The 12,337-nt window shown below is 37.3% G+C and overlaps 1 protein-coding gene across 18 annotated transcripts in view; it reads left to right on the top strand.

Moving 5' to 3' along the window:
- Window positions 1–967: 967 nt before the first annotated feature.
- LOC112918662 (NEDD4-binding protein 2-like 2) overlaps window positions 968–12,337 on the top strand; it is a 77,633-nt gene continuing 66,263 nt past the window's right edge. For 2 of the 18 annotated variants that reach the window (XR_011994240.1, XM_025996760.2), the window contains exons 1-3: window positions 968–1,159; window positions 2,631–3,871; window positions 12,011–12,135. Coding sequence is in view for 10 of the 18 variants with exons in the window: in XM_025996760.2 (XP_025852545.2) it covers window positions 2,631–3,871; window positions 12,011–12,135 (1,366 nt within the window). In the remaining 8 variants the exon portion in view is untranslated. Of the gene's footprint in view, window positions 1,160–1,563; window positions 2,214–2,630; window positions 3,872–12,010; window positions 12,136–12,337 lie in introns of all 18 variants that reach the window. The other 16 variants (XR_011994244.1, XM_072719973.1, XM_072719972.1 and 13 more) reach the window with 14 other exon arrangements.

Below are 12,337 nucleotides of genomic sequence, written 5' to 3'. Positions count from 1 at the left end.
GAGGAAGCATCAAAGGTTGATGGGGGAGTTTGTATTTGATGAAGATTCTTTCTTTGTAAGGGGACGGTCTGCTTTGGTCATAAGCCTAAGCCTTCTCGGTCATAAAGCTGTTAAATAATCAAACGCAAATATTGCAGACTGTGATTTTAACTGTTATATTGATAAACTAAAAACTACCACAATAGAAAGATTTATTTAAAATCGAAGACGTTAGCAGTTTCACTTGCAGTGGCAGGAAAAACTGCAGGGGAAAGAGCGGATTTAGAGGGTGTGGAGGTGGAGAGGTGGGAAGAGAAGGGGCTCTAAGCTGAGGATTGCCAAGTTGTTCGGTTATTTAAAAAAATATTTCTATTTTAAAAGACACGCAGCACTTATTTATTTACCAGCTGCGATTCTAAGTGCTTGTCACAAATTAACTTTTTAAACGGGAAAACTCAGTAATTGGTCTTTGTTTCTCAACGAAAAACACAACACGGTGATGCTGCGAAATAACTTTCGCATAAGTACTTAAGGCTCTGCTGTAGTGATTGTTTCCAGGGACAGAAGAACACGAGCCTGAAATCACTGAGTGGTTTTTCGTAGAAACGCCAGCAGTCCTGCTTGGATGATCATCCCTGGGGTGATGCCAAACGTCGGGAGCCCTTTGAAAAAGCCTGATTCCTTGTATCCTAGAAAGTCTTAAAAGCATGCACCGAGAGCGGCTTATGTATCTGTTTGGGGTGCCAGGGACTCTCTTTTCTTTGACGGATGAATCGCAGAGTAGGTCGCTGCCTTTTTCAGCTAAAGTTGACAGTCCTAAATAACTTCCCAGCTCCAAATCTGGGAACTAGTTAGGGTTTACTTTGGTTATCGCTACTGCGTCTGTCACGCAATGGATTCTGGGAGACCAAGTCTCCGAGCGCTGAGGTTTACCAGGCCCAGGGCGAACGTTGGACTTCAGTTCCCACAATGCCGAGCGCAAACCTGTAATTCCTGCCGGGGTAACCGCGAGGTGGCGGCCATCTTGCGTACGGCGGTGCAGGTCCCCGGAAGCTGAGGGCTTGGGGGTTAGTTCCTCTCTGCTTTGGGGTGGTGGTTGCGCGTTGCCTTCGTCTTTTCAGATGTTCGTGTCTTTCTAGACTGCGATTTTATTGGGAAGTTACGGTCAATGTAGTGTAAGGTGAGTAAACACCCCATTTTAAGGGTGGGGCAGTGGTGGTGACGTTTTTGTTTTTTTTGGCATCTCGTCTCCTCTTGGCTAAGAGCACCCCTTTGATAAGCTTTGTAAACGTGGAAACCCAGAGGGAACCTACGAGTCTAGGAGATCTGTTGAATTCCTATACAGAACCTGAGCATGTCTCCGTGGGAGAAAGAAACTGGGTGACGCACTTTTGCCCGGGCCGCCTGCCTTGGAGGTCGGGAGGCCCGCGGACTCGGGTTGTGTATAGGCCATGCTGTTGTCTCACTGTTCCTGGAGACTCTTAATGATATTTCGAATGAGGAAATGAGAACCTGAGAGGTGGTTGGAGGCAGGGAGGGTGGGGGAGGATGGCGTTCTTTACAGTTGTATTTTTTTTTTTTCAGTTTCTGTGGGCCTACCTGTATCGCCGTCTAGTTCGTCTTTTTTGCCCTTTTCTTGTTATCTCCTGTTGGAGAATACCAGAGGGCGGGCAGAATGAAGAAATATTGAGTGAAACAGCCTTTGGGATTGCAATTTTTTTTTTTTTTTGGGGGGGATTGCAATTTTGAAGGCCCTTAAGAAATTTCAAGGGAAGCAGAATTTATCTTCGAGATAGACCAAGCATGTGGAAAACATGAACGCTTTGATTTGGAATTGCCGGATTTCTAACATAACATGACATATTTGAGTCATACTTAGTGCAACTGAAGTTATTTTTTTTTTCTTTTAAATTAATGGACTATACCCATTTGGAAACCACGTGTACACTACTCCTAGGAATAGGGTCTGTCAAATTTGGTTACTAAGGAGATGCTGAGGTTTGGGAGCTGGATCCATTTACTCCGAAGCATATAGTGGTTTTAAACAGTTTATGGAAACATTTGTCACAACTGGTTAGGATATGTGGCACTTTGGCTGGCAGATTTAAGATTTACTCTCCATTTTAGTACACAGTTGTGTACCTATATCATCAAAAAATATATTATTGATTCAGTTTTCCAAACTTAAATTCTTCAAGTTCTTTAATTTCAGAAATGCATCATTTAGATTAAAGGTGAGATCTGTCTTTTTTAATTTTTATTTTTTTGTTAGATTTTATTTATTTATTCATGATAGACACAGAGAGAGAGGCAGAGACACAGGCAGGGGGAGAAGCAGGATTTGATCCCGGGACTCCAGGATCACGCCCTGGGCCAAAGGCAGGTGCTAATCTGCTGAGCCACCCAGGGATCCCCAAGATCTTTTTTTAAAAAAGACATTTGTACTTACCTTCAGTGAGGCCCCTCCCCTAAATAAATCATTATGTTTTAACAATACTTAAATAGTGGTTATAAAATTACAACTTTGTAATTTTTGTATTTTGGGAAAATATTACCATTTAAATGTCTTTTCTATTTTCTTGTTTCTGAAAAACTTTTGTTTAGATATTTAAAATATTAGCTATTAGTTATATGATTTATTTGCTCCTTAGATGCCTTATGGTGAAATTGAAGCGAAATCCTTGGGTCATGGTGAAGAACTAACAGGTGAACCATGCTATAAAAAATTGAAGTCAACTGAAGAGGCTTATGTTTTTTCCCATCATGGTAGTGCTAATTTTCACAGAATCCAAGAAAAAATTGGGAGTGATTGGGTCCCTGTGACCACTGTTGATGTCAGAGGACATAGTTTTGCTCAGGAGGACAAAACCAAAGCTACAGACTCACTGAAACCTGTGCATGAAGAGATGTGTAGTAATAGTAGATCAGATGTTATTGAATCCATTGATCCAGGTCCTGCATTGATATCCACAGATGATGAGATATATAGCACAAGTAAAGCATTTATAGGACCCATTTACAAACCTCCTGAGAAGAAGAAATGTAACGGAAGGGGAAATCACTCAGTCACAAGCAGTGGTATAGATGGCAAAGGGAGACGAGAACAGAAACAGAAATTCAACTCCAAAGTATCAGAACTTGACAATGAATTATTCCAGTTTTACAAAGAAATTGAAGAGCTTGAAAATGAAAAAGATGACTTGGAAGGCAGTTATAATGAACCTGAACCCTCTGAGGAAAAACTTGTTACATATTGTCAGGATCATAATAATGACCTGTTAAAATCTGAAGAAGGAAAGGAAAGAGATAATAGTAATGTTCTTCAGTCACATTGCAGTTACCAACAGCACGTGGGGAATGAGCCAGGCAAATATCCTTATAATGGACAAGTAATACCTTCATTTTGTGATGATTCATTTACTTCCTTCAGGCCTGAATGGCAATCAGTGCATTCTTTTATAGTACCCCACGGTCCTCCTCCTCCCAGTTTTAACTATCATTTAAATATTCAAAGATTCAGTGCTCCACCAAATCCACGATCAAATATTTTCCATGTCCAAGATGGCTCTCAGCATCAAAATGGGTATTATGTAAATAGTTGTCACATTAATTGGAATTGTTTGACTTTTGATCCAAACAATGACTATATTGACTGTAGTGAGAATACCGGTAGAGATCATTCCTCTACAAATGACTACAGTGAGCAAGATGAATATGTGAGTAATGGTTTCTGTGAAACCAGGGAAGGATGCTGGGAAAATCCTATGGACAAGCATAATGGAACAGGCAGGCTTATGAACCAGCATTTTCAAGAGGAAAAGTTAAATAAATTGCAGAAGTTACTTATTCTTTTAAGAGGTTTGCCTGGTTCTGGGAAAACAACGTTGTCTCGGTGAGTAAAGGATACCAAGTGAATGCTTGGTAATTCACTTAAAAATCGTAGATAATAGTAATCAATGACAAATGCATCCATGTTTCTAGTAGAAAATCTTTGTTAACATTTGATAATGACATCTGACTGTGAATATTTAAAAATATGTTTTCTGATGGAGGAAAGGAGAACTGGCATATAAAGATTCTGCTGAGAGTTTTAAAAATAGATATACCATGTATAATTATGACAGTGATGTAAGTAAATGCTATTTGAGAACTGTACTGGCCTTCCCTTTTTAGGTCAGCTCTCCAAGAAGAACTGGACTTGGGGTTGGAAGATTTGGGTTTTTGATCCACTTATTTCAAACTTTATGGCCTTGGACAAGTTTTGCTATCTGTTAATAGAATGAGAATTGTTATTTTTCTGGAATAATTGTGAGAAGCAAATGAGATAAACCAAGGAAAGGAGGTGTGAGTTTGTTTTTAGCACTGTGCCGTGTTTATACCTTTGATTGGTAGAGGGAACTCTCTTTGTTCTTTAAATTTAAGGAGTGTGAAGTAAGTAGTACCTGAGTTATAAATCGAGTTAGAACTGGTTATGTTTTATTGTATAACAAAATGTTTCAAATTCTGTTTTGGTTTGCATTTTTAAAAAAGAATATTGATGCACTTGAATTCATTTGTGCAGTTGTGAAAAATAGTACAAAGAAAAGCAAGACAAATTGTTCACAGTTTTTGTAGGATGATTCAAGATTTATGCCAGATCAGGAGAGAAGGAAAATTGTTTGGTGTCTTCCAGGAAGGATAAAAAAAGTCCAAAGAACCGTTTTATGAATTTATATTTACTTGCAAAAACAATCTAAACAGAAATTTCTCCAGAAGCAATAAATTAAAGATTACACTTAGGATACATTTCAAGCTAAATTGTAAGCTGTGATTTTTGTAAATGAATTTAAATTTAGGTCTTTGCATTTTGATTCTTATTTTTAAAATATTTTTAAAAATTTATTTGAGATAGCAAGAGAGCATTGTGGGGAGGCTGAGCAGAGAGCCAGACTTCTAGGGACTCTATCCTGGGACCCTGAGATCTTAAACTGAGCCAAGGCAGATGCTAAACTGACTGAGCTGCTCAGGCGCCTTGATTCTTCTTATTTTAACGAAGATTTCGTAAAGATGAAACTTCAACTCTTTAGAAAGGATAGAAATCGAATGAAGTCTCACAAACATGGGTAGTCTCCTAGATTTAGAATATAATGACAGAGGAAAGAAATAGTTGAAATTTGGAAATTATAGGAATCTCGTAGCTAGGGTCACCTGACTAGGTGTGGGTATAAAATAAATTTAAGAAGGAGAGATTAGATTTGGAATGACATTGGGGTATGTTGAAACTGAGAATAAAGTAGTGGTAGTACAACAGAATTTCAAGGAGACATAACAAGTGGAAGGTGATAGATGTGATTATATATAATATGCATATTTGAGGAATCAAATGTATAAGAATGCAAGCTATAGTAGTAACTACCATTTGTATCATGATTTACAGTCTAGAATACTTTCATATATAAAAATCTTGTAAGGTGGGTTGTTATTTTCATTTCATAGAAGGAGCAGAGGCTTAAGAGGATAAGTTCGGGTTAAAGGACTTGGGAGAAGTTCTAAGAACTGGTAGGAGGTCAGACTAGAGGTGTAAATGATAATGTGTTTTTTCTCTGCGCCTTCACTTTAATATCTGTTGCATCCATGACCGTATACCTGACTCCTGACTTTCAGGAGCTTGTTTAAAGAAGCAGGAGTACCTGTTTAGGTTCATCACATTTTGTATGACTTAAGATTGGTTGGTTGGGATTGGATAGAAAGCCATTTATTCTGTGGTGGGGAATGGCTTTATATAGCAGTTAGCTTTCAAAATGAGCTTTGAAGAAAGAAAGGAGTAAGATTTGGTAGATCGGAGTTGGGCTCATTTGGGGCACTAAATTAAAGGTACCATTATTTAGTATTGTGTGGTAATGAGCACAGGAGGTTAATGTTCAAATTCTTTGGGGGGTAGTATTCAAGTCCTCTACCTTAATTTAGTTTTTACCCACCTCTCCATCTTCATTTCTTTCTACACTTGGACTAGCACCTACCCTCCACTGCAGAGACTTACTTGTTCGTTCATTGTTTTTAGGACCTCACTTATTCAGAGGTTCTCTCAGATGCCTCTGCTTTTTGAGGTTTTGGTTTATCATCTCAGTCCTCTGTAATCCTTCTGAACTCATATAGTATTTGTCATTACCAAGTTTTTTTTTTTTTTTTTTTTTTTACTAAGTTGCTTACCCACAACTTTGCTAACAGATTTTAATGAAATCAGTTTTAGATTAAATTCTAACACAAGTACAGACTTTAAATATTTATGAGTGAGCTAGTACAAAACAGTTTATCCATCTTTGTAGGTATGTGAAAGTGCTAGCTCTTTGTCCTTTTATACAAATCGATAGCACTTTGATGAAAGGTTCATCTCAGGCAGAATTCAACAAATTCTAAATGTGGAATTTTGTTACCATTGTAATTGTATCAGCTAAACAGAATCCTCTAAGTCAGTGATTGGACATAGGACCATTTAGGGATCAAGCCTTGGGTGTCATTCCTCAGGGTGTGGGCTCTACATTTTGCTAGAATTCCTATACCCTGTTCATATGAGGAGAAAGGGTGAACCTAAAATATTTTAGCCAATATACATTTCTTCTACTGTACTGATTTCACCAATGAGAGAATATATTTTCAGAAACAGACTAATTACTATATTAGGAAAATATTGGGAGTTGATGTTGATCAGATATAAACACAAGTATTTTCAGAGTGGAGAGATGTCACACTGCTGGTTTTGAAGATGGAAGAAGGGACTATAAGCCCATATATGCAGATAACTTTTAGAAGCTGGAAAATTTGGCAAGGAAACAGGTTCTCCTTTGGAGCTTCCAGGAGGAATGCCAGCCTACCTACACCTTGATTTTTAGCCCAGTGGAATTAATTTCAGACTTCTGACCTTCAGAACTATGCACATTGTCTTAAACCACCAAATTTGTGGTAATTTGTTGTAGCAATCATAAGCAATTACAGTTTAAAAAGAAATCTCTTTAAAAAGAGATCTTCTCCCTGCTTTTGGAGAAGATCTCAGTTTAAACTCTGGAGGAAAGATTGACCTTTTCTTTTGTAGATCTTTTCTTCTGTATTCTTAATTGAAGGAGTGTCAAGAGAGTGAAGTGCCCCTGTAGAGTGATTTTGGGATGGAGGTATGCAGGGTCACTCAGTAATTAAGGAGATAAAGAGTTCATTAAAGTGTCAATTCTATTCAGGTATTTTTGGGAAAATCACTTCTCTTTGTATATGCACATGGATGTACTAAAAATAATGTATAGTTCTTAGAAATTTTAAAAATAAAGGATGAAAAAACCTATTAAAGTTAACTTTCATAATAGGCCATGTGAGGAAATAGGGTTCCCAAAACTGGGTTAAAGAACAGGATTCAGGACAGCCCCGATGGCTCAGTGGTTTAGCACCACCTTCAGCCCAGGGCCTGATCCTGGAGACCCTGAATCAAGTCCCATGTTGGGGTCCCTGCATGGAGCCTGCTTCTCCCTCTGCCTGTGTCTCTGCCTCTCTCTCTCTGTGTCTCTCATAAATAAATAAATACAATCTTTAAAAAATTTAAAAAAAAAAGAACAAGATTCACTTGTTCTTTACTTAAGTGAATTTTATAAGCATGGACTGCGTTAGTTATCTATGGCCGTGTAACAAGTTACCTTATTAAAAACTAAGTGAAAGCAACAAACATCATTTCACAGTTTCTGAAGGACAGGAGTCTGCAAGCAATTATCTGGGTGCCTCTGGGTCAAAGTCTTTAACAATGCTGTGATTAAGATGTTGGCTAGGGCTGTGTTCTGATCTGAAGGTTTATTTTGGGGTGGATCTGCTTGGAAGATCTCTCTTGAGGTTGTTGTGAAGACTTAGTTCTTGTGAGCTGTTGGGTGAGGGGGCCTCAGTTCGTTTCTGGTTGTGTATAGGCTGGAGACCTCCCTTGGTTTTGTGCTCCTTGTACTGCTCACCACTCACAGTGTGATGAAACAAAGTGAGCTAGCTCTGAGCCCAAGACAGAAGCCACTTTTTTTTCTGTAATCTAGTCTCAGAAGTGACATTTCATTAACTGCCATATTCTATTAGTTGGAAACTAGTCACTGCCTCCCACCCACAGTTACGGGGAAGGGATTATATATAAGTATGTGAATACCAGGAGGCAGGGATCATTGCAAGCCATTGGTTTTGGCTCCCCCATGCATCTATGTAACTCTACTCTGGTGGCCTGATTTCTGAAATAATTTTCTTTTTCTGGATTTGTAAATGTCAAATAAGCAAGGGTGTTATGAATATTAAATGGGATGTAGATAAAATGCTTGTCATACAGTAAAGTTTCAAAAAGATAGGCATGAAAAAATGTAAATCAAGTAGCCAGTGAGCCCATCTCTCTCTTTTTTGTTTTTATTAGACACTTGATTTTTCAGAGTTCTAAGTTTTGATGTTTGGAGAGTTCATTTTAATACCTAATTTAACTTGTGAGAGTTTTAATAGAATTGGACTATAAGAATTGTGAAAATACTAATATTCCCAAGTAATTTATTTTTGATTCAAGTGATTAATATGGCATCAGATATATCCAAATTGATTATAAGTATTTTTTTTAATGTAAGCCCCCAAAATAAAGGTTCATAGTTTGAGATAATTCAGGGAATTTTAAAAAGCTGCATGAACAGTCTGAAAGGAAAAAGTCTCTAACCTAAAATTGTTTGCTATAACTATGATATTCTTCATAGAGATTTATTCATGTTTGATGTTTACTCGGTTTAATGATGTAAATTGATTTGCTATTTCCTACCCTCTGTCTCCATGCCTCCCCCACCCCCACCTTTTTTGAGGTTAAAACATTTTTTGGACAGAAAAGCTACTATACTCTTGTAGTATTATATTATTAATATTTGAAAAATCACTGGTAATAATGTAATAGAATGGAAAAAATGAAACGGTATTTAAGAAAGATGGTAACAGTTTTATGGTACTGTTAAATATAACTAGGCATCATAAGGTTGATTATGATCAAAATCATTTTAGGTAATTGAGCTTTGGTTTGGAGTGCTAATATGCTAATATTGTAGCTTTTTTTTTTTTTTTTCCAATGAGAAGCTTGAACTCAGAACCCTGAGATCAAGACCTGAACTGAGATCAAGAGTTGAATGCTTAACTGACTGAACCATCCAGGCAGCCCATAGTAGCATTTTTATATTCTAAGTTATCTGTATAAACAAGTAAGATGCCAAATACGTTAGATGGCATATTTTGAGAAAATCATGCTGGCTTAAATAAGATATCCAACTCTAGCTTTACAAACAACCAACCATTTCATTTCACTTGCTTTGCTTGAAATAATTTGAACTATAATTCTGTAAGTGGAAATGCATGTTTAAATTTTTAAAATTTTTGTATATGCAGTTTCTATAAAATATACAAACATAACTTGTTTAATTGCACATCATAGATACTGCACTTTTTACAAATTGAAGGTTTGTGGTAACCCTGTGTCAAGCAAGCTTTTGGCTCCATTCTTCCAACAGCATTTGCTCACTTAGTGTCTTTATGTCACTTGGATAGTCTTAAAATATTTCAGACTTTTTTGTTAATATATTTGTTATGGTGATCTGTGATCAGTCATCTTTGATGTTACTATTGTAGTTGTTTTGGGGTGTCATGAGCTGCACCCATATAACATGGCAAGCTTAATTGATAAGCATTTTGTATATTCTGACTGCTCCACCAACCTGCTCTTTTCCCATCTCTCTCCTGTTTTCAGGCCTTTCTATTCCCTGAGACACAACAATATTGAAATTAGGCCAATAAATTACAATGGCCTCAAAGTGTTCAAGTGAAAGGGGCAGTTGCACATCTCTCACTTTAAAATCACAGGCTGGAAGTGATTAAGCTTAGTTAGGATTAAGCATGTCAGAAGTCCAGATAGGCTTCTTGAGCCAAACAGATAGGCAAGTTTTGAGTACAAGAAAAGGGTCTTGAGGGAAATCAAAAGTGCTACTCCAGTGGACACACAAACGAAAAGGCGAAACTGCCTTGCTAGTATGGAGAAAGTTGAAATAGTCTGGATAATAGATCAAACCAGCCACAACATTCTCTTAAACCAAAGCCTAATCCAGAGTCCTAACTGTAATTCTGTGAAGGCTGAGAGCTGAGGAAGCTACAAAAGAAAAGTTAGAAGCTGGCAGAGGCTGGTTCATGAGGTTTAAGGAAAGAAGCTGTCTCCATAACATAGAAGTACAAGGTAAAGCAGCAAGTGCTAGTGTAGAAGCTATAGCAAGATATAGCTTAGATAATTAATGAAGATCTAGTTAAGATAAATAAAAGTAGCTACAAAAGTGACAGATTTTCAATGTAGACAAATGGCCTTCTACTGGAATAAGTTGCTGTGTAGGATTTTTATAGCTAGAGAAGTCAGTGCTTTAGCTTCAAAAGAGGCTGACTCTTCTTGGGCTAAGGCAGTTTATGACTCAGTTGAAGGTAGTGTTCGTTTACCATTCTGAAAATCCTAGGGCCCTTAAAAATTATGCTAAAGGTACTCGGTCTTTGCTCTATAGATGGTAGATGGAACAACAAGGCCTAAATGACAGCATTTTTGTTTACACTGCAGTTTACTGAATATTGGAAGCCCGCTGTTGAGACCTTTAGCTCAGAGAAAAAGATTCTTTTCAAAATATTACTGTTCATTAACAATGCACCTGGTTTTAAGAGCTCTGGTGGAGATGTTGAACAAGATTAATGTTGATTTCATGCCTGCTTCCACAACATTCTTCAGCCCATGAATCAAGGAGTAATTGTGACTTTCAAGTCTTATTAAGAAATACATTTTTTAAGGCTGTAGCTGCCATACACATTGATTCTCTGAAGGATCTGGGCAGAGCAAATTGAAAACCTTCTGGAAAGGATTCACCATTCCAGTTGCCCTTAAGAATATTTATGATTCATAGGGTGAGGGCAATATTAATATGAAGAGGAGTTTAGAAGTTGATGCCAAACTCATGGATGACTTTGAAGGTTTCAGGTCTTCAGTGGAGGAGACAACTGTGGATGTGGTGGAAATAGCAAGAGAGCTAGAATTAGAAATGGGGCCCAAAGATGGGACTGCATTGCTGCAGTCTCATGGATAGCAAGGAAAGTGGTTTTTTCAGATGAAGTCCACTAGTGAAGATGCTATAAAGATTATTGAAATGACAACAAAAGATTTAGAATACTCCATAAACTTAGTTGCTAAAGCCGTGGCAGAGTTTGAGAAGATTAACTCTGATTTTCAAAGAAGTTCTTTTGTGAGTAAAATGTTATCAAACACCATCACATGTTACAGAGAAATTGTTCATGAAAGGAAGAGCCAATGGATGGGGTAAAACTTCATTGTCCTATTTTAGGAAATTGCCACAGCCACCCCAGCCTTCAGCAACTACCACCCTGATCAGTCAGCATCCATCAACATCGAGGCAAGACCCTCTGCCAGCAAAAAGATTACAACTCGCTAAAAGCTTAGATGATGGTTAGCATTTCTTAGCAATAAAATATTTTTGAATTAAGGTGTATACATTGTTTTTTTAATAATAACTTTTATGTGCTGGGAAACCAAAATTAATTTTGACTCTCTTTATTGTGGTACTCAGTTTATTGTGGTGTGAAACTGAACCTGCAATCTCTCTGAGGTATGCCTGTATACAATTTTATAATAAGCTGAGGAAAGGAGAGAGATGTTTATTTTCATAGTCGAAGTCCTTCTTATTCCTTTGTATTAGGAGGTATGTATTCTTGAATCATCCCAAGACTATACTCTTATATTCTTAATCCCTTCCACCATTTTCCACTTAATACAAATGCCACCTAAAAAAGTACCTGGTTGTAATTGTGTAGATTTAAGTGTGAAGTGATATTTGAAATCTGAAAACTTTTAAGGTTCAGCTCCTGTACTATTCAGTTTGCAGTATATTTTACAGGTAAGTACCAGAGATTCATTTAATAACATTTCCTATGTGGCTTATTTTTTTGATGGTTATAAATGGCACTTTGTGATTTCTTTTATTAACAGAATTCTGCTTGGTCAGAGTCGTGATGGCATTGTGTTCAGCACTGATGACTATTTTCACCACCAAGATGGGTACAGGTATAATGTTAATCAACTTGGTGATGCCCATGACTGGAACCAGAACAGAGGTTTGTTTTGGGCCAAGTCTCTGGGATGGTGTATTTGACTAGGAGTCAGAAGACTTGAGTTATTATTCTTGACTTAACTTTTACCAGCTGAATGACTTTGGCAGGTCATTGAAATAGCTTTGAGACCCAATTTTTTTGTCAGAAGTTACACTTGCTTTACTTTATTAGGTTATTGACAAATTAGAGAATTTAAATAGGTATA

This window comes from Vulpes vulpes, chromosome 9, assembly GCF_048418805.1.
Source record: "Vulpes vulpes isolate BD-2025 chromosome 9, VulVul3, whole genome shotgun sequence".
In the NCBI taxonomy this organism is placed as follows: Eukaryota; Metazoa; Chordata; class Mammalia; order Carnivora; family Canidae; genus Vulpes; species Vulpes vulpes.
Note: the sequence above shows the minus strand (reverse complement) of the source record. Positions and strands in the feature narration are given on the sequence as shown.